General features: G+C 39.1%; 1 protein-coding gene across 1 annotated transcript in view; it reads left to right on the top strand.

The window, feature by feature from the left end:
* Positions 1–23905, top strand: part of stk17a (serine/threonine kinase 17a) — a 34661-nt gene that overhangs the window by 9005 nt on the left and 1751 nt on the right. Inside the window, exons 2-5 of the mRNA XM_073863861.1 lie at positions 8981–9193; positions 22265–22409; positions 23093–23219; positions 23788–23836. Of these exons, the coding sequence (XP_073719962.1) occupies positions 8981–9193; positions 22265–22409; positions 23093–23219; positions 23788–23836 (534 nt within the window). The remainder of the gene's footprint in view (positions 1–8980; positions 9194–22264; positions 22410–23092; positions 23220–23787; positions 23837–23905) is intronic.

Raw genomic sequence — 23905 nt, 5'->3', positions numbered from 1 at the left:
CTACATTTCTGGAAAACAAGAAGAACTGTATAGAACTGAAAACCGTGACCCTAAAACCGTGATACGAACCGAACCGTGGGCTTTGTGAACCGTGCCACCCCTACACCCAGCCCTACTTGCCAGTAGGCCCATTTTATGACCCTCTGTGTTTTCTTACAAGCAATTTCAACGTTCTCAGAAGTTCTTTATAACTTTCTAGCCTTTAAAATTGGCCAACTGCTGACCCTTTTAACTATATACCCAAACAAAGACACCATTTACTTTAGATGGCCACTGTTTTACATTAACCATGACCCTGGCTTCAACTCTAGACATGCCCGCTTGAAAGCCATCGCACTCAGGGTGTTGTCTGTGTAATGCCACAGGCTCTGGAAATGTGCTGACATAGCTGTAGCGGGAGCCGGCAACTTGTTTTTTGAGGGCAGCAACTCCCCAGCTCCCGATCCCAGTCTTTCCAGCGTCTTTGGTGCTCAGTCAACATCCCTCAGTTTTGGTTAACCACAGAGTGCTTTTTGAATGCTATATAATAACAAAAGTCACATTTTACAACGCATCTGTACCACATCATGGCAAATGTGACCTAAAATTATTTGTAAGCCGTGCACACATTGTGAACTTTTCGTGATTGGTCACAGGCTCAAGCAACAGACGTTAAAGTCTACAAAACAAAAGTATTCAAAGTACTTCAAAGCAACATTACTACAGTAGCTACATGTAAAAGATGGACTCTCTTATGCCGTTGCCGTGGTATGATTTAACAGGCTTCTAAAGTGTCAGGCATTATGTGAAGAGATTAGACCTGCTCTTTTATCGCCGTTCCTCATATTTTGAAGATGTCTAGAGAAGTGGGGTCCAGATTAACGCTACTCTGTGGAAATGAAGGTATGCCAAAGCTGTTCAGTCAAGGGCAGTAAAAGCCTATTAGGTTTTCAAAGGAGCGGAAGGTACTTTAGCCTTTCTGAATCAAAGCGATTATAGACTGTTGGTCTTTATAAATTATGTTTTTTAGTCATGATGAGACTGTTATAAACAATATCTTAGAGACTTTCATCATTAGTAGGTAGCTGCAGTTAGGCGTGGGCCAGTTATAAAGGTATACCGAGGTTTTAAATAGTCAAGGTTTCAAAGCCACTAAAATGTTCTGTGATACCGTCTCCAAGGGTATGAGCTGTGTTTATACAAAATTCATTAAATCATTAAGTCATGTGATTGATTTGATGTTTACATTTAATATACATTACGAAAATATTATATATTTTTGGAAACCATATTTTAATTTAAAGGCTATATTTTTACCTGGCATTTGACAATAACACATTTTAGTGTTGCAATGGCAATACCGCAACACAGTGAAACCGTGGTATTTTATCATACCGCCAGAATCTTATACCAGCCCATGCCTAGCTGCAGTTAGTCATATTTATCAAAGATAGGGCACAATGTGTGAAAACACAATACGGGGCATGTATACCAAAGTGTTTAAACGCAGCTGAAAACGCCAGGTGGATGCCGACTGTGGCCGCTTGCCAGCGTTTTTTCAGCTGAGCGCTTTGATTGCTTAATGCTTCTGCTTTGATTATCAGTCCTTAAATTATGTGCCGGTTTCTTGTTGTAATATTTGTCTCGTCCCTCTTCCACTGCGATTGGACGGCCGAGTGAAAAGTGACATTGATTAGCTAAGTGTTCACCCCAAGTTGAAAATTTTTCAACTCTGGGTGCTCGGCACGTGTAAAAATATCAGCTGTTGTTGGAGTTTTTAAAAAGTGCGTTGCTTCAATTGGAAACAATTAAAACATATGCCGGCGTAAACGCCCTGGTGTACACGCCCCCTAATTCTGTAACCTTTTTTATTTTTCATTTTTTTACTGGTTATGGTGACATTTGGGGTATTACCTTGCGGTCTGATTGGTTTGAGTTGGTGTGAGTTTTGATCTTTTTCTGGCATCACATGGATCTTTCCTGGCCGTCTTCCCATTGATGGTCTGTATATATTTGACAATTCTGTTACCTCTCATGTAACCAAATTGCAGACATTTTGCTGTGCAAGACATTTTTGTTTACCTTGTTAATCTCCACATTTTTAGAAGAAAAGAGAAAAGTTGTGGCAGCTGCGAGTAGTAAATCTCACAGTTCCTCCTCACATATTGGTGTGTGCGTGGATTGTTTAGTGCGGCAAGCGAAGGAGAAAAGCCGCTAATAGAGGCACCGCAAGCTTCATTTAAGTCTACTGCAGCAGCGATGCTCTAAAAAACGTGGACAAAACAGCTAAGGTTTTTATTTTTGTAAAGAAGCCTGTTGTGACCAAAGTGTACCGAAACAAACCCAAACCGTGACCCTAAAACCGCGATACGCACCGAACCGTGAGCAGTTTGGACCGCTACACCCCTAATCCATACACATTTAGACAGACGTCCTTGATCGTTGCGGAGGCCTTTGCACTGCCTTCTCTATAATTTTGTTGTTTGTAAAAGCAATATGTGTTTTGTAAATTTGTACACAAGCCCCAAAATACATCTGTTTGTGGTTTGGCAGGCCCAAAATTTGCTTAATTTTGCAGGGTTTTCTTTAAACCATATAGTTGTGTGTTTTTTAGGCAGCCTACTCATTTGGATTTATAAAATGTAGTGTTGCATGTGCCGCTAACAAACAAGAACAATAATAACAACCTATTTTTTTCAGATAGAAATTAAGATGTTTGCTTATTAGCATTAAGGCAACTTAGCATTTTACCTGATAATTTTTCACCATGAACTAAGTTTTCTGTTATTGTGTTTCCTTACGGTGCATGGGTTCATGCACACAGTTGGACAACACAGACTAACAGAGTTAGTCTCACCTTTGTTCCTCTTCAGGTTGAAATGAAGATGTGCAGCTGATCTTGCTTCAGTTCCATGTCGGTCACTGTGGAGGATGTGCTGGAATGCACTTCACTCATTCTTTTGTCTGTGGGGCAGTCATAGTCAAACATCTTATAGTTAAGTCCTCCAGAAACTTTTTAACAAGCCTTTTTCACAGACGCCTACATGCATCTTCGAAAGCCCATCAGCCTTTTTGCTGTGAGAACGAAGCAATTATGAATAACGTCTCATATGGTTTGAAACATAAGTGTGGGTGTCTCTAATCCTGGGCCAGAGAGAGCAGATGGACAGAGTAGGCTACTTCAGGACATGTCACTGCTTGATTCGGGATGCCCTCTCGCAGGGATATTCATGCAGATTTCCTACACAGCTCAGCCATCTCTTCCAGCTAAGTCTTCCCTTGTGCCTCTTTTGGCTGCTGCAGTGTTTCTAAACAAAGGACTAAGCTATATGTGTCTCAACAGCGTTTCACTTGGTCCATGGGTCAGCCGTTGTCAACACTGCGTTAAAGACTTTACCGACTACACTTTAAATCAATCATGAATCTATTTAACATAGGGATTTGTCTGAAGGGTTTTAAGTTGCTTTTTAGAAGCCGTGTTCAACTATTGACCATTGTGAACTAACATTTATAAACATAGTAGTTCATTAAGGGTCTTTTGGACTGTGTGACATACTGTGTTACCATCAAAACACATACTTTCTCAGTTGACCCAACTTTCTAGTATACACATTTCTAGTCTACTGTTACTGGTGTTTCAGGAGAGGAGTGGTGTCTGGAAAACTTACATTCGGAAACCTCCTCTTTCGATTTGGTCAATCCAATAAATCCCTCTGATTTGTTCTGACAATTTTTTTTGTGTCTCACTTGGAAATGGGTCTGAAGCATAACTGAGGTAAAATGCATGCCATTCAAAGGCACACCGCGGAATGTATTTTTCACGCCTAGCGCCCCTAGAGGCCACAAGCGAGGCCACAAGTGAACATGTAACATCGTCACTCTCTTCGTGTGTAGATGAGCTAAAACTGTGGCTACACTCTAACTTTCTTAGCCTGAATTTGGGTAAAACTGATATTCTGATAACTGGCACTATCTCTAACACAAACAAGCTCTGCGGATTTTAGTATTGACCTGGATGATACTACGATTTTTCCCTCTCCTACTGTGAGAAATTTAGGTATCATACTCGACCCCTCACTGTCCTTTGATGCTCATATCCGAAGCCTTTCCAAAACATGTTTTTTTCATTTGAAACGTATTGCCAAGCTGCGCCCTTTCATCGGTAGAAATGATGCCGAAACACTAGTGCATGCTCTTATTACGTCCCGTCTTGACTACTGCAATGCACTATTTTCGGGTTTAACAGCCCACTCAATCTCACGCTTGCAGTATATACAAAACTCTGCTGCCAGGATGTTAACCTCAAACAAAAAATCTGCCCATATTACCCCTATCTTATTTAATCTCCACTGGCTTCCAGTTTCAGCACGAATACAATATAAGATCATACTACTCACTTTTAAGGCACTAAATGCTCTCTCACCCCCTAATCTTTCTGATCTACTCTGTTCTTACTTACCTACACGACCACTTCGGTCTTCAAATGCTGAACTTCTATGTATTCCCCAGTACCATCTATCCTCTATGGGTGGCAGATCATTTTCTGTCATTGCCCCAACATTATGGAACTCCCTACCTATTTCACTTAGAACCATTACTTCCTTGCCTGAATTTAAATCGCTGTTAAAGACCCATCTGTTCAACCTACACTATCAGTAACACAGTGTTTCCCATACATAGGCTTTACTTGGGCGGTGCGCCCAGGTAAATTGCGACCCGCCCAGGTAAAAAAATCACTTTACGAATTTCCGTATTTTCTAAACTCGACTGGATGACCCGTGTTTTGGAGAGAGCGAGAGAGCGCGCGAGCGAGAGAGAGAGAGAGAGAGAGCGCGCGAGAGAGATAGAAAGGTGGGGGCCGGGTGACCGCGTAAAGATGATGCACGCGTCATAAACTCATCATCCAGCACGGCAAACTGGATCAACTGCAGCACATACTAAGGTAACTGAGCAGCCAGGGAACTACACTGCGACCAAAATGGTCGCATATGCTTATGTGCATATGTGTTTATAGCTTCCAAGTTGGCTTCATTTTGCGTGCAAGCACGTTGTGTCTCTCCCGTTGAGTGTCCGTTCACGTGCTCTCTGTTTCTCAATGAATTGGGTGCGACGCGAAGCAACCTCAGTGTCACATCATTGTATCCTTTCATGTTTCTGAACTTGAGCAGAGTTTTACCATTAGAGGTCTTTCTTCACTGAGGACGCGGGACCCGTACGGTTCCGGGTTTATATTTTAAATGGTCAGCCGGGTCGGTCCTAGTTCATTACTTCGGGTCCCAAGTCTGATTAATATTCAGGGTTTCCGCGGGGTTGTAAAAGGTAGTAAAAGGTAGTAAATTAAATTATGCCAAATTAAGGCCAGTAAAAAGTAGTAAAAAGTAGTAAGCGTCATCTGACGAGGTAGTAAATTTTCGATTGCCTTTTGTAATGTTATGATGCCTGGAAATTAGTTCAAATCACCCGCATATTTGGGCAAATAATCAAAGATCTTTCGTCTCTGGGGTGTGATCAAAGCCTGGAGTGGAGCCAAATCACGTTCCTCTCTCCGCAGTAAGCGTTCTGTAATCACTACGGACCGGATCCACTCCGGGTTTTCTGACTGTATCACGTTAAGCTGAGGTAAAAGTTTATTTCAGCTAGCATGGTCAAACTTATAATGCAGGAAGGCTCCGATGTTTTGAAGATCGATAAAGGTGTAAAAGACGATTGACTTGGCTTAGCGAAATGATGAAGATTGGCAAGCCTTTCAGTTCGTGGGCTAAGAAAACCAAACAGGTAATTGCGTGTCTTTGCACAGTATGACTAACGTAAAGGGTCCTGTATTTTGGGGGTAAATGATTTCTCACGTTACTGATCATCCGCGGCACGCTTTTTAATGCTATGCTGATATAGCCAGTGGCTGGTACAACGGGTTTGTTTAACTCGTGGGTAAACTTCATGTGGCGCCACAACAACCAAAAGGCAGATGACATCCAAATCCCTTGAGAGCGATTGACGAGGAATCATAAGAGGAGACTGCTTCCGAAATGCTCTCGCGGGACTTTGATGTCATCCACCTGTCGGTTCTTGCAGTTGCATTTGCGTGTGGTCACAAAAACGTAACATTGTACATATATTTAAGCACAGCCGTTTAAAAATAAGCAATTTTAAGCCATTCAAACACAAACAACAGTGCGTCCGCTGTTTCTGTGTCGCAGGAGGGCTCACGCTAGCCGCGCATTCGTTTCTCATTGAGCTTGTGTTGTAACGTACGTATTTTTGCCGCTTTATTGGCCGTAAATAACACATATGCCTCAAAAATCCCGTCTTTGCAAACATCCTCATATAAACACGACCATTTAGGTCTTAGGAGAAAGTAAACAGCAGAAACATTGCGCATAAACTAGCACATCAGCGCTGCCTCTATTGTAACATAATAATTTGTTGATAAAGGTACAGTCATTCAATTTACAACTGTCACTCACTATGGTTACTGACATCCTGTGCGAATTCTACACGAGTTTGACTCGAGTTACTCGTTCAGGGTTTATATTCATACATAACGTTACTGTATTAGAGCTGTGACTGTAAGCTGTTGTGTGAACAGAACAGACCCTGGATTATTCGTTTATGTGTACTAATTAATATGATATGAAAAAGTTGCATTTGCTCACATTAGTAAATGCATTATATAACATAAACAAACAATGAAAAATATAGAGTATATAATCATTAATTAATTCTTGTTTATGTCATTACAGTAATTGACGGTGGTTCATGGTGCATTCATTAATGTTAACAGTTTCAACTTTGATTAAAAAATTATTAGTAAATGCTAAAATAAATACATTTACAATTAATAAATAATTAATAAAAGATTCATTAAAGGTGGTGATAGTCATGTTTTCTTTTTATACAGTATAGTGAGTTATTTAGCTGTTTCGCCTTAATCTGAAATGCCCTGCAAACTACAGCTACCTATATGCCACATGAGACTTCAATATGGAATTTATGGCAAAAAAATCTCTCCTTAAAATGCTATTGGTCTCTCCTACATAAAGTGTTAGGTAAAGGAATATGACTTGGCCTGAAAAATATTTAAGTCAGAAGAATTTTTTTCACTTTAATTCTTTTTTGTATGTTATATATGTCAAAATCTGTGTAAATAATAGAAAGGTCGCTGATTAACACTTGCAATTCAGTGTCGTGATGGTTTTAAAAAATATTCTGATGGTAGTAAAAAAGGTAGTAAAAAGTAGTAAATTTAACTTAAGGATTCCTGTATAAACCCTGATATTGTGTGTAAAACCCGAGTCGATCGGAGAACGGCCGCTAGCGCAAAGCTCGAGTGCTGTTTCAGCGTGCCTCCGGTTTCTTCCGCGATAACAGCTGGCTCTTGTCACGACCACGCGCCGCTTCATTTTTTCTTTATCCCATTTTTTTATAATCTTACAATTAATAGACCATATCTTTACTAAAATCTAAACAGTTTGCACAGAGATTGTAGCAAAAAAACAGTGCTAATACTGAATGAGCAAAGGTCTAGCTGACTCAGGATATAAAAAACGCAAAGCTGTAATGTAAAGTCTGTCATCGGGACAGCAAGTAGACTTTTAAATCTGAAATAATGAGTGGATTAAGCTTTTTTAATCGGCAAAAAAGAAATAGAAAGCAGAAGCAGTAAAAGTGCCTAACTAATAGAAATTATTAACATTATAACATCAGTCACATTTATAATCTATAGACCTGCACTGTCTATTAATATACTGTACATAGTATTGTATATAATTGAGTTTGATAAAAGGGGTCATCAAATTGCTTCATATATCAGTGCAAAAACATAAAGTGTTTTCGTGGTGCTTTAACAAACAGTGTCAGCTTTGTTTATGGCAAAGAAAGTTTGGGGTGGTTAGATTAATGAACTATAATGTGAAATTAATATTAATGTTTAATAAATCAAAGTATTGTGTTGTGTCACACATTATTAGTTCTTTGTCACATGTATAGTAGACCATTTTTTGTCGGTGGATATAATGATTGCTCTTTTCACGAGCTACCACCACAAGTAAATTTCAGATCTGTGGGAAACACTGGTGTTGTTATATCTAAAAAATTTTTTTTTAAATGGCTAATAAAATAGCATGTCTCTAGGGAAATTTTATATTGCAAGAAATATTGTTGTGGCAACGGTCAAAAGTAGAATCACATAATGTTCATATGTTCTCAATATTGTGCAGCCCTAATATTTTCCTTATTGGGTAAACTATACCTTTAAACACACTAAATTTTAAACAAATGCGAATGAGATCACTGCTCCCTGTGTGGCACAAAAAGAAAACCTCACAATGCTGTAGGGAATGTAGACAACTCAGCAGGAGATTGTCATCTCAATATGCAACTTTGCTCACAAGAAATCTCCCAGGCGACATGTGTCCTGTCTGTGCCTGTATTTGTGCCATTTCCTTTTTCCTCATCGTGTGCCCCCACATCAAGTTCATCACTAAAAGTGGGACACCAACCGTGAAGCGCAGAGGGTGCAGAGAGGGACAATTTGGGCTTTGGGATGATTTCATCCTGCAAATATGCCGCACGGACAAAGGCACGTTCAGCCCTGGTGATAACAAGTGTGCCATCTTTAGACACACAACTCTCCCTCCCCTTTCATCACCCCCAAACACTCCAGCTACAGGCCTTTTGCAAAATCAAATGAAAAGGGGCCCTGAGCAAAGTTGTTTTTGTATGTGTGTGCGTATGTGTTTGATCCACATTGAGAAATGAGATATATGGAAGTTGGCTTTAATGACTACGCTGATTTGGTTTGCAAGGTACAGGGCATCCAATTTTAACCAAATTTAAAAAGATCATAGTGTGCTACTTCTATATTTGGCTTTGCTCTCCTAAAAGGCACATAAAATATGGAACTATGTTAGGTGTTATGCATGTTGCCGGACTCATTATTTATGTGAAACTGTGCAATACGTTTTTATTATAACAAAATTCTTCCTCTCTTTCTATGTTTTAGAGGGAAGTTTGCCGTTGTAAGAAAATGTGTGGAGAAAAGCACAGGAAAAGAGTTTGCAGCAAAGTACATGAGGAAGAGGAGGAAGGGTCAAGACTGTAGAACAGAGATCATACATGAGATCGCCGTGCTGGAACTGGCAGCTGCCTGTCCACGAGTCGTCAACCTGCATGAAGTCTATGAGATGGCCAGTGAGATGGTACTTGTTTTGGAATAGTAAGTATATCACACATACAGTCTTTAAATGAAAACATATTTATTAAACTTTATATTAATTAATTTTGGGGGCAAGTACAGGATAGAGAGAGAGTAAGGAAATGGCTTTTTGTGAATCTGGGGAAAAAATCAAGCCCCTGTGAAGTTTTTGAAAATATACATAAATAGATAAAGGTCATTGGAAGAAGTTTTCTGAAAAAAAATCCATATTATTCCCCGTGTAGTGTAGGATAATATCATAAAAATTCTAGACGTTAAGCACACGTGCTAAACAGTTCGCTTTAAATGCTTATATCTTCTGTATGTGAATGTTGATTTATACCAAAATGCTTTTTTGTATAGTTGTGTTTGACACATGAAAACGTCTCGGGTTACGTATGTAACTGTTGTTCCCTGAGAAGGGAACGAGACACTGCGTCTCTCTTGCTATACTTCCTGCGTCCCTGTAATGCCGTCTTTGGCAATATTTCAGATAGCAATATACTTCCTGGCTTCCGCGTCACCCTGTCTTTGTCATTAAACCTCACCATTGGTTGAATTTGATATACACATTCAGACGCACTTACCCCTGAAAGCATCCACAAAGTGTCACCGCAGTGACGCAGGGCGAGTTCCCTCGAAAGAGAACTGTAACAATGTATCTAAATAGGTAACACGATGTAACCTTGCTCTCACTTGAAATGTGTCCCCACATTTAATCCTTGAATTTGAGGGTATTGGACCTGGAAAGTCCATGAAAGGTCTTTTGAATTTGAAGTTAACTAAGGTGTGGGAACACTGAACACCTATTTTGTAATTATATATACATTTTTGTTATTTACAAAATATCTTCATGCAACATGATCTTTACTTAACTCTTTCTCGACTAGCGTTTTTTTTTTTTTTAGTTGCCAGCATTTTTCATGATTTTCACAAAATTTGAATGCTTTCCAGAAAATGTTCTTCTTTAAATATATAAACATACAATATATCAAATAAAAGAACAGACCCTCTGCTTAAAAAAAAAGAAGTCTCATCCTACCTTCATTGGTTCTCTTTTTATCACCTCTCAAATATGAGTAGGTTTCTTCAAAAACACAAATTTTGAGCAAAAAGCTGAGAAAATTGCGTTTTTGATAGAGATCAGATTCAGAGCGATCAAAACGTACATGGAAATACAGCTATTTGCCCTAGGCGATGCTTCACAGTTTTATAAGTTGCAGATTGCAGTAATACGGATTGTCGGAAATACTCGTCATTGGCTGGGCACCACTTTCTCTTAATTGACACGTTAACTCGTCAATGGCAGAGAAAGAGTTAATATCCTAATGTGTTTGGGCATAAAATTATGATTTTGACCCATATAATGTATTGTTGGCAATTGCTACAAATATACCCATGTGGCTTTTGACTGGTTTTGTGGTTCAGGGTTACGTTTATTCGTCCTTCATGCCGCTTCAAATAGCTATTGTCCTTTTTTTCAGAATTTGGGATGAAGTAATTTTGTAGGTCTGTGATTTTACAAGTGGCTTAGATTAATCAGTAGTCATCAGCCAGGATCATGCATGCTGGTAAATATTGAAAGATGAGAAATCCCACCCTATCCAATTAGGTGAGAACAGAGTCTGATTTTTGCCTGAGTTGCAAACCTTAGGATCAGAGATTGTAAATGAGACTGAAATAAGAGATGGAATTGAGTACACGGAGAGAAAACAAAATAGGCCGAGAGCGAGTGAAAACTAAAGAGCACTAATCCAGCTCTAAATCCCCCAGAGCGATACTGAGCATGCCTGAGTAAGCAGTCGCTATTCCAGCAACGTACAGCATCCTCCCCTACCCACACATGCGCTCATATACCGGCACTCTCCTGCTGCTCTCTGACCTTTCTTTGTGGTAATGTGTGCATGTTCATATCGTATTGGATTTCCCTCACAGCCAAATGCTGACATTGACTTTGAACTTCGTGCTGGGGGACAAAGCATTTCCGGGCTTGACGGATATCTAATGACACTCTCATCATCTTTACTGTACAGTTGGTGTCGCTAAATCAAGTCCTACATCCACATTAATTTTCTCTGGGGAGAACCGACTCACTGAATATCTGTTTGTGGGCTCCAGTCCCTTCTTTTTAGTGCTTGTTTTTGGCGATCATATGAAGCTCATTTAATGATGACTTTATTTTGTATTGGCATGAAGTAGGTCATGCATTTCTGGCATTAAGCCTACTATAATTTATTTCTGTTAGTTTTGAATGCCCATAAAGCTCACGTTTTGTTGTGATCCATCTACTAATAAAATTTAGATTCGACAAAAAATGCAGATAATTTGGTTTATGTCGTCATGGCACTACACTCATGCCTTTCAAAAGATCAAGCAATGTGAATAAAGTATGTCAAAGCATTTGGCCCTTGACATCAGAATATAATGCAAATCTCCAACATAAAGCGAGTGGTTGATCACTATCGGCCGTGTGCGTTTGTTGTTGTGCAGCTGCTTCTGTCCTGGTTGACCCGGTTCCCAGTGTCTAGCATGAATGGACTGACCCTTGCAGTGGGGATAGGGGTCAGCACAAGAATTTTAATCTTCGCTTCAAAACACACAGAGCCCATAGAGTCTTCACAGCCATGGAAACCGACGAGACTCCTCTGTTTACAAGGGAAAATGTTGGGTAAAGTGATAGAAATGAGTGAAGGGTTGCAACCGTGCTACAGTGGATTATTTTGTGGCATGCATGACCAGATCAGTGTTTTCCTTTCTCCCATGACTCCCTGCAGACCCGTCTCCCCAGCCCCGCTCTATTGATAGGCTCGGTCGGGACATAGAGGGTCTCTTTGCACTCACAGAGAGGTCACTCTCATTTCCTCTCTCCCACCAGCGAATGGCATGCGCTCAGCTGGATTGGGTTCAAATCTCTCATCATCTGCCCACACGGCCATCCTTCACGAGCAGCTGTCTCTTCTGAGTCTCCAAGCATGCGAGCCTTAGCCTGTGCGAAAAGGGGAATTTTCTAAATGCATTGGTCCCAAGGATCATTGCAAATGCGAGTGGGTTTTTGTCTGCATTTTCTGCATTCATTATGTGGCTGTTATTAAATGGCAAATAAGTCCAATAGACTTGCATTGGAGAAGCGACCCGACCCATATTTGGGTATCAGAAATCAAAGGCACTTGAGCGACAACTTAGGAACAATCTATACCGCAATGCACATTTGCACACACAAACCATGCTTAGTGCATGTGGGGCTCATGCTGTCAGATGTAATTTATAAAACCCAGCTTATAGATCATGGTGCTAGTAGAGTCATGGGTTAAGTTTCGTGGAAATCCACATACATTGCATTAAGGCTTTACAGTAAGTCAGACTTACTTTATTATTGTAAATAAAAAATGACAAGTGCATGTAACATGTTATCATTGTGCCAATGATATTTGCCAAATTTAATGTAGCTCAGCATTGGTGTAATGCTGGCGATATTACACATAATATGCCCAACCTAAATCTGCAAAAGATCAATTATATTGCTTCCACATATAAAACAGTTTAGAGCAATTGTTTATGAAATATAGACATCTGAACAACCTGCATTAGTTTGTGTTTGATTGGCAGGCCGGCTGAGCATGCTCAGTTTTGACCATAACCATTAAAGTTATAAAATAATAAAAAAAACAAGTTTCCTTCTCAGTAAGCATTTTGCATTCTTATGGTGAAGTAAATCTGCCCAGGACTAGGTCGTGCCAGGACCCCAGGGGTTCGTTTGGGCCATTAGGCAGATAATAGATTACATGGGCAGATTAGCATCCTAAGAGGAGGCCGAGAATCTGCTGGTCAAGCATATGTTCAACTTTGACCCCAATAATCTGTAAAACCCTTTTCTCGTATAATTCACTTGGAGTCCATAAACCATGACCAAGAACAGATAATGTCAGTTTAAGCAAGAATAAAGACTTGGAGAAATATTTAGCTAACAGTTAGAAATTTCTGTTATGAATATGAAAAACATTTGGAAATTTAAGTGCCAGTAACTGTAAATGAATCAATAACATAAAAACAAATCTGTTATGTTTGCTTTTGAAGAAGATAATTGAACAAGTTTAGTACTGTCTTACTTTCATTTTGTTAATTTTCAAGCCCATTATTCAGTCCCTTCAGAAAACGTGATTATGTGATGGCATGATTCAATGCACAATCCGCCAAAGTCTGCATATTTATGAGGGGGCCAAATTTTAAATACGCCGCACTTTCACCACATAAATTGCAGATTTCCGTGCGCATGCATGATTTCATAAGCAAAAAGTCACAAATATCTTAGCAGAAAGTTGAAAATAATTGCATTTACTACACACAAGCGCAGCCATGTCCCCTGTTGCCATGGGAACGTTATGAAGTGACGTGAACATCATTGAAAAGCTATGTTACCAAAATTTCATTGCATAAATTGCATAAATACCCCACATTTTTCTCGCATTGCATTTTTTTAAGAAAACACGACGCAAGATCAAGGATTTTTGCTCGGAAAAATCACAAAAAAACTCAGCATTTTTCTGGAAGGACTGATTATTGAGTTGCTATTAAAAGTAATAATGTCTTACAAGAAATAATATGAATTGCAGGAAAGATAAAGGCTGATCTGGGAAGAGTGCTTGAAACAGCCCAAATGACAGCATTGTTTGTCACTCATAAGTTTATATCAAGTCTTTGTATCGGGGGGAAGTAGAGCGAGCATAATGCATTTTTCTTTCATAAAGATCTAGCATGTCAAATCCAGAAAGAGCCGGTTGAATTTTGGCAGATTTTGCCTTTCTTTCAATCTTCCCCTTTCTCCCTTGGGGAATGGATATTTTAGGGCACTGGGACAGTTTGAGGAGGGGTTGTGGCTTTGCATAGGCCTGTTCATAGAACACAGGGTCCGACCGGCTGTTTGGGGTGAGCTGGGGGCTCTCGAGCGCTCGGTCAGGCAGGGCTCAGAAACGTGGCCTCAATGCTCCGCAAGCTCCAGCAGGGAGTTCATTATGTCAGTTCGCTCAACACCAGCACGTGAGCGGCCAGACCGTGGCCTGCAGCCCGGAGAGAGAGAGAGAGTGCAATTGAGCGAGGTAATAGGAGGGTTGGATCTCTGCTGTATGGATTTAATCTCTAGAGCTAGGGTTGGGATAGCCCTGCCTTACTGTGCTAGTTTTGTTTGATATTCACTCATTCGTCAATGAATGTTTATGAGCCCTGTGGCGTTACAGTGACTGACAGCTAATTGCACCTGCTGTAGATAGGATTTCTTATTTTTGGCAAACATTTTCCAGATATGTATTTGAAGAACAGGGCTAACTTACACATTATTGGCCAGTACATTACAATTGATGGTTTTCATAGTAAAGCAAAGTTACTGTTTGGCAGACGTTTGCTCTGTTGCGTCTTAATGGCCAGAAAATCAAAGTCAAGTGGATTTGGTCATTTCACTGCTGTTGATTTATGAATATATGGCATGATGGATACTATTATGGATCTAAGCTTGAACATTGTGTATTGAAAAATGCCTACAGTATTAAGTGCAAACTGCACCAAGGAGACAAAATTTATGTGATGAATGCTAAGGTTCTTCGTGTTAGTTAATTCAGACCAAAGGTTATATCAATTTAAACAGGTAATGTATTAGTTGTGTAGTACGTAGTGTCTTTGTTTTATTAAAGAGGACATTTCACAAGACTTTAAGATGTCGAATAAATCTTTGGTGTCCCCAGAGTACATGAAGTTTTAGCTCAAAATACATATAGATAATTTATTATAGCATGTTAAAATTGCCACGTTTTAAATGTCCTTTTAAATGCAAAGCGCTGATCTCTGCACCATATGGCAGTGCTGTGGATGGATAGTGCAGATTAAGGGGTGGTATTATCCCCTTCTGACAACACAGGGGGAGCAAATTTTAACTCTTTCACCGCCATTGACGAGATATCTCGTCAATTAAGAGAAAACGCTTCCCCGCCCAGAGATGGGCATAAATACATGGAAATGTATTTCAAATACAAATACAAAATACTGTGTTGAAAAATGTATTTAAATACAAATACAAAATACTGTGAGGAAAAATGTATTTAAATACAAATACAGTATTTTGTATTTTGAAAATACACAAAATACATGTGAAATTGGTGATTCAGCGCAAGTATCCATGAAATCTATCTGGGTCTATTTCTGAATGCCAAAAAGCATTTAGATGTGTGCAACTGCTTAGAAACTTTCATTTTATTTTACGTACCTCTTGCTTTCCCCTGCTCTGTAGGAAATAAAAACTAGAAAAAAACTTGGTAACACTTTACTTGAAGGGGTGTGCACAAGACTGACATGACACACCCACAACCATAACATGACGTGTGTCATGAACGTGAAGATGATTTTGTGCACATTTGTGGCGACTGCCGTTGGGTGTCATTTACTCAGTTATGTCATTTTTGGTGCAAGGATGACATTGTTTGAGATGTCTTTGTTGTGACAACTTGACACATAAACCAATACAACACAACTTGTTATAAATCATAAACAATAATTATCGAACTTAACAAGCTACCTAGCTTTGTGGGTTAACATTACATTAAACTGTGATTTAAATGTCATTAAGTGTTTATACTATGTCAAATATTATTAATACTCGGTCAAATAAACATTATGAACTGAAGAATATTCATGATGCTGTTATAAAACTATTTAACAGAGAATTAACACTTAATGACATTTTAATGACAAATTCAATTTGTATCACTGGTAAAAAGTGGTCACGAATTTCCGTGGCATAGTCACGGAATATATTGCTCATTTTTCCGTGGCATTCTCACGGATCTCCGTATATTTTTGTGGCCCTGCCACGGACTTTCTTATCCGTGGCATTCTCACGGATTGGTTACTCAACTGTTTTGTCCCATTTTCTTACCATTGTCGCTTCGGTTTAGGGTTAGATTTACATAATATGACATCCCTACCCAAACCCAACTCTAACCCCAACGCCAGGCGACAATTGATTAAAGTTTAGAAAATATAAAAGAATACATCAGAAAAAATACTATAAACCAATACTTAAAGTAACATGCTAACCCAAACACCAAATCTAACCCTAACCCGAAGCAACAATGGTTTGAAAATGGGTTAATGTCAAGTTGTCATAACAAAGACATCTCGAACAATGTCATCTTTGCAGTAAGAGACGGAATTGAACGAGTGACACTTGGTGACAGTTGTCATGACTGTCCATACAATCTCCTTCATATTCATGACACCTGTCATGTCACGGCTATGAATGTGTCATGTCAGCCCTATGAACACCCATTCAAGTAAAGTGATGTTTTATAAAAACATGATAAAAACGTTTTCATGTGTCGTCGACCCACAACCTAAACAGTTTATATGTGAAGAAATTTACTTCTTTATTGGTAATCTACTTTCTCTCATCGCTGCTTTTTGAAGGTTTTGAGAACAATTACGAGTCGCCCTCTGTCCTTTACAGAATTATACAACGGAGAGCACGTCAAGCATAAAAGTCTTGTAGGTTTACTGAGGAGCCTGCAGGTTCACGCCGTAGAGTAGAGCCATGCGAATTGCAAAAGTGTAAACAAGGCTTCAACTGCACAAAGCTAAAAAGAAATCAGCAACTGTGTGCTGATTCCACTACTTGCCGCTTCACGTGTGAAAGAGCCTTTAAAGGAAAGCACCACAGTTTTTCAATATTTTACTATGTTCTTACCTCAGATGAATGAATACATGCCTATCTTTTTTCAATATGTGCACTTCATCTTTGCACAGCATGTCATGAATGTGTTAGCATTTAGCCTAGTCCCATTTATTCCTTAGGATCTAAACAGGGAAGAATTTAGAAGCCACCAAACACTTCCATGTTTTCCCCATTCAAAGACTGTTACATGAGTAGTTACACGAGTAAGTATGGTGGCACAAAATAAAACACATATATTTGCTTACCTGAACACTGGTGTCTGGTCTGAACTAGTTGATGCATGAAAACAGCACCCTGACTGGTTGACTGGCTCAAAGTATTTTGAGTATTTTAAAAATACAAAAATACTCATCTTAAATGTATTTAAATACAAATTACATTACATTTTTTTCAAAGGCTTTAAAATACAAAATACAAAATACTATTTTGTATTTCAAATACGTATTTTAAATACATGTATTTGAAATACTGCCCATCCCTGTCCCCGCCAATGACGAGATTTTCCGTCTTTCCGCAATGCCCTTCCACAACTTTTTAAACCCGGAAGTATTGCCCTATGGCAAGTGCCTGCATGTCCGTGTCTGTTTTAAAGATCGCTCTGAATGGGATCTCCATGAAAAGTCCGTCACAAAAATGGAATTATCTCTGCTTTTTGCTCAAAATGTGGTGTTTTTGCAGAAACCTAGCCATATTCAAAAGCTGATTACAAAAGAACCACTGAAGGTAGGATGAAACATTTTTTTGTTTGAAAGCAGAGGGTCTGTTCTTTCATTTGGTATATTGTATGTTTATATATTTAAAGAAGAACATTTTCTGAAAGGCATTAAACTTTGGTGAAAATCATGAAAAACGCTGGCGCTGGCTGCAAATTTTTTTTAAAAACGCTGGCGGTGAAAGAGTTAAATTACCTATGCTTGCAGAGAATGGTTTACCAAAGCAAAGTTACTGGGTTGATCTTTTTTACATTTTCTAGGTTGATAGAAGCACTGGGGACCCAATTATAGCACTTTAACATGGAAAAAGTCTGATGTTCATGATATGTCCCCTTTTAATTAAGTATTATTAGTATTATTTTTATTTTGATGGTGGTTTTGAGATTTGAGTCGTTTTCTCCTACACCGTTGTGATCCCGGGGATCACAAATACTGATAAAATGTATACTGTACTGTACCTTAGCGTTTCTCAATGTCAAGGAAGGATCCTCGGAAGCCAGAATTTCAAGGATGGAGTCCTTCGTTCGAGAAATATCCCATATACAGGAAAGGATGCATATGTGTAGCATTCACGCTCTTCGCGCGCTAAAAGCACCCACAATCCTATGCGCGCAGCACCAAAAGCACACCTTTCATTGACGCAATGACGTGCACTTGCTAGCCTGTTCCATTTAACGTGTTCTCTGAATGCTTAAGAGGAGCCTCGTCTAGCCTCTGAAGGAAGTGACGTGTAAGGAGTACATTGAGAAACGGCCCTTGTAATGTACTGTAAGTAACTTTTGATTAATAAATTAATAAAAAAAGTTTAACTCATTAGTTAAAATTATATTAAGCTTTAAAGTTCTGCATAATTATGTTGCGTTCACACCAGCCACGGAAGAGGTGGCAAGCGCGAGTGATTTACATGTTAAGTCAATGCAAAGGCATCCTGCTGCGCGGTAAGCGCGAATGCCGCAGAATGCGTTAACCAATCAGGAGCTTGCTCTAGTAGTGACGTGATTACAGGAAGCAAGCTAAAGGCAAAAGAAGCCCCTCCTATGACACGAATTTCACGCGCAAATGAAGCGAGTAAGCTTAAAACGCGAATAGCGCATTTTTGCTGTCTCTTCCGCGTCTGGTGTGAACGTACAGTAAGGGTGTGGCCACTTGAGTGACAGGTGAATTGCCACAGCTGTCACTACCATCGAGCTAGACGAGCATGGTTTCAGCAACCAGACACCTTAGCTTCACCCACACTCTCCTTTTTCACTGCCAAACTTTGGGCTTCAAAAATGCTCTTCAGAAACCTATGGGTGACATCACGGACGCTGTGTCCTTATTATATACAGTCTATGGCTTGAACACATGCAGAAAGACATTGTTTGCCCATTGCAACATGTTATAACGCCATGTCAAATTGTATGGTATTAATCCTCAATGTTAGGGAGACTCATATCATAATATAGCTCAGTCATGGAGTTCTGATTTTAGGGGTGGAGCTCAATGTAAAATATATTTTCTTTGAACAGTTTTTATCAGTGGTGCCTTTCATGAAACTCTATTTAACGAATCAGATCGGCTCAGTGTGCTTTTGTCATTCAACAGTCAAAAACTGCAGGAAATGGATCGCCGGTTAAAGGTTCACCCCTCTGTTTGATCTCTAATGGCCATCTCACAAGAACAGGCTTCATATTTTAAAAGAAAACACTGAAGCTTTTAGAGGAAATATCTGTGTGTGTGTGTGTGTGTGTGTGTGTGTGTGTGTGTGTGTGTGTGTGTGTGTGTGTGTGTGTGTATCTGGTTGTGCCAGTGGATAAGTGCATTCAAGCCCAAGCTGCATCAGTGCTGTGACCGCCCAGACGTACCCTCATCTGACCAGAAAACATGACCTAGTTATAAATTGGCTAGATGTCAGAACCCCCCTCGTTCTCTTTATCTTTACCCACTTTCTGTATATTTCTCTTTAGACGGCGCGAGCAGGATTTTTGGCACTGCTGGATGTTAATTACAGGAACACAGAGAAGCCTTTGGCTCTCCGCATCTTTGGAGGGCTGGAGACAGAAGTTCCTCTGAGAGCTGTCACACACTACAGGGAAATGTTTTACAGCTGTGCGGGTGTTAATGACTTCTACTGCCAGACATTCTCGTTCAGGTTACGAGGGGTCACATCAGAGTCCTGCTTTACAGTTTTAAAAACACCATAGATTTCACATGTAAAAGCTTGGAGGGCGTAAAATTTGAGTTTTATTGTGTGGGAATATTTCCATGTCAGCTTTATTTTTTGTGCTTGTGTGCCACAAGTATACTGTGACACCTACTGGTAGTAAAGTGAAGTTATGTAAATCCCTGACAGTCATTTGATTCTTTTAGTTTACACCTGTACTGCCCTACAAAGCGAAAGCGCAGTAACTACGCATTTGGTCAAAATTGAGTTAAGGGTTAAAATGGGCTTTGTGAGATCTGTTGTGTCTTGTGACAAAGTCTCCTGGTTAAATTTTGTCCCATTTCAGAGAAATGTGTGTGCTAAAATTGCAGTAACATGTTTGACTGGCTGGTGTAAAAAACTTTAAAGCCATTTTTCTCAGTTTCAGTGTTTGCGTAGATACTGCACTTAGCCTTTGGAGGGCAGTGTAGTACAAAGTCTATATAGAAACACTACAGAAGAGGATTACAGACGACAGCACAGGAGAAATCATGCACATAGCCTTATTATGTGGATGCTTGAGGACGTAGACTAATCCTACATGCACACAAACTCTGCTGCCAAAATGCCACAGCCATTACCTTAACTTATCTGTATTTAGTTATATGAGCCAGTTTTAAATGCAAATTAGGGCTGCAATTAATAATAATTTTCATAATCGATTAATCAGCGCAAAAGCCACTTACTATTAGAGTTTTACTGATATAATATTTTTTATTTTAATATTTTAAGCCTTAAAGAAAAAAGTTTGTGCATCTTTGGATATACGTTTTTGGACCCCAGAGTGATCGTGCAACTTTCACACGTTAGCAAAATTAAACTACGCGGAAATCAGCCACTTTCGTTTTATCAATGAAAGGCTAAAAGAGCGCTGTTCACCGTATGTTCCCGGCAGAAGTCAGAAAAGACGTAAAACAATTGTGTTCAGTACCTCAGATTAGATAAATGGGCGGAGAGAAGGCTGTCGCGTGTGGCTGTTTGAACACATTCAACCCTTAGACTGCAGTTCTATCTGTTGTTTTATTTCCGCTGTCATCATAGGTAACATGAAATAAAAAAAAATTCCACACACCAAACTTATACGACGCCGGTTCGGATTTTTTTCATGAACCGTGCCACCCCTAGAGCAGACGCATGTCTACGCTGTCCGACGGTGGTGCGAAGCATGTGACGTCCCAGACCAACTTTATTATAGAATTAAAATATATATTATTATATATTACAATTTTAATTGATTAGTTGCTGCAGCCCTAATGCAAATTGAATGAATCTATAAACAGAAGACATTATTTTCAATGCAAGTACGACACCGGCAGCCGATGAACATTGGCTGCTAATGTATATTTAGCATTTTGAAGTAGACGCTATCTGACTAAGCTCGCGCTGTTTAATATGCACTTCCGGTGTACGATACCTCTGAGTTGTCGTAGACGCGGCGCTGCACTTCTCGTCCGGTGTGCGACCACCTTTAGACTTTGAAAACCCCTGCCCTACACATACTGACTTGAGATGCCCTAATACTTGAGTGTCAGATTTTTACCTTCCAGTCGATAAAACAAGCGAAACAGTTTAATAGGCCTAAAGGGTCTCAAGTCAAATCTAAAAATATAAATATAATAGTCATTTTGAATCAACCACCAAGATCACTCTACCTACCTTATCGCAACATCCTGGCCAGTGCCCGTAACACCGTGACATTGTGGCTGTGAGTTTTGCACAGGCGATCACACATTTTCTTTCTGATAATTTTATTGTGTCCTTAAAAGCCAGCCCTGCATCCTCACATACAATTCACAGCCTGTCCATGACACACGCAGCCCTCAGCCTAAGGGTGCTGACTTTTCCCTATCTGTGTCTAATCGAATTCATGACGCCGTCTGACCTGGATTTCTGAAAATAGGGAATTGGCTGACAACATGGGAAACAAGTAAACGCTAGGGACATGTGTATTTGTTATTAGCCGCAGTGGCCACCACTACCTGTGCCTATATTGAGTGAATTATTTGTAGCCTTGCAGGATATTCTGCCCTCATCCTGATTTAAAACTTTTTATATAACGTGTTCTATGAAAACATCCCATACAGATGTCCCATACACAAGCACATTCGCAGTACAGTAGCTGAAACGAGAAAGTACTTGCATTGTCCTAATTTGCTGTTGTTAAAATCACATAGCTGTGCAAACATTTTTAGAAATGTCAATGGCTCGGGTTTTTCTCTTATTGTTTCAGGATAAATCAGCCCCATCTGTGTTTAAAATATCCCACTAAAGACAGAAGTGCATTCACAGACACTCTGGCATCCAACATTGACCTGAAACATGATAATTACGTCTGATTATACAGTTGCTTTAGTTATCATCATAATTCAGATTTAGGATATTGGTGATAACGTTTGACTGCTTTTATTTGTCTTTTATAATTGTCACCTGTATTCTCTGTAATTGATGGGGTTGCAGTTAATTGTACACGTTTATGTGTTCAGTGCTGCAGGAGGGGAGATTTTTAACCAGTGCGTGGCTGAGAGGGACGAAGCCTTTAAAGAAGAGGATGTGAAGAGACTGATGAGACAGATTCTGGAGGGTTTGGCCTTCCTTCACAAGAGAAACGTGGTACACCTGGACCTTAAGGTAAGTCAGGCTGCAATACGACCTCCACATTACATTTTGATTGCATTCATGTGGGTGATTGGACACCAGATGTACCTGCAATTATACAAAGTCATTATTTCTCTGCTTTTTTCAAATGGTTATGGCATAAATAAATTATATATGCCATAACAATATAATATTTCTTTGTATAAAGTGACTTGAATAGCTGAAAATTATGATTTCCTGTTGGATGGGTTAGTCGGTGTCATTTTTTTTACTGTCAGCCTCTGTTACCAATGTACAGTAACAGTGTTTACCATATGTGGACAGAGAGAAGTACACAGATAAACACTCTCTCTCTCCCTTTCTCTCATACACATACATGACTGTCAACACTGTTACTCTACCTTGGTAACATAGTTGACAGTAACAGAGTTGACATTTACTATTGATTGTCAACTATAATATAAGACACTCTTTTTACATAAATTATGTTATTGGTATGCCCTGTAACAACATGTGATCCATGACAATGAGTACCAAATTATTAAAATAATAAAAATATGTACCTGCAATTATGTAATCACTCAAATGTTAGTGTGGACAATAAGGTTATTGTTTAAATGTTAAATAACTAAAAAATACAATTTATTATTACAATCTATATATATATAGGTTTTATACTATATGATATATCATTGAAAAGATTTTTTTTCTGTCAGCCTCAGAATATCCTCCTCACTAGTGAGTCTCCTCTCGGGGACATAAAGATTGTGGATTTTGGCCTGTCGAGGTTGGTAAGCAGCAGTCAAGAGATCAGAGAGATCATGGGCACACCCGAGTATGTGGGTACGAACCAATTCTTTACCATTTTCATATGAAATTCAGTGTAGTGTTTGAACTTGAGACTGGTAGTGCATGTATATGAATGCAAAATGTATATTCTTGTAGCTCAATTGGTAGAGCATTGTGATAGCGGCACAATTTAAAGGTGATTGGTTTAATCCCAACAAACATATTGATAACATTAAAATGTTAAATGTAGGGCTGTCAACAGATTAATCGCGATTAATCACATACAAAATAAAAGTTTGTGTTTGCATAATAAATTTGTGTGTGTATTGTGTGTAATTATATATATATATATATATCATAAATAAATCAAATATATAAAAAATATATCAAATTTTAAAAATATTATGCCAAAACAAACTTTTATTTTGTATGCGATTAATCATGATTAATCTTTTAACAGCCCTAGCAATGTAAGTCACTTTGGATAAAAGCGTCTGACAAAATGCATACATGTTTAATATAAATTTTGCTCTGACATGAATTTCTTCACAAAAATTGTACTTAGAATACTTGTTTTCATTTAATAATGTACACTGCGCATTTTTATGTAATGTCATTACAGCACCAGAAATCCTGAATTATGAGCCAATAAGCACAGCAACTGATATGTGGTAAGTCCTTGTTCTTTATTACAATTTTCACAAACATAAATACAGCATTTCATGTGATACCCTCAAATG

The sequence above is a fragment of the Misgurnus anguillicaudatus genome, chromosome 25, assembly GCF_027580225.2.
Source record: "Misgurnus anguillicaudatus chromosome 25, ASM2758022v2, whole genome shotgun sequence".
Lineage (NCBI taxonomy): Eukaryota > Metazoa > Chordata > Actinopteri > Cypriniformes > Cobitidae > Misgurnus > Misgurnus anguillicaudatus.
Note: the sequence above shows the minus strand (reverse complement) of the source record. Positions and strands in the feature narration are given on the sequence as shown.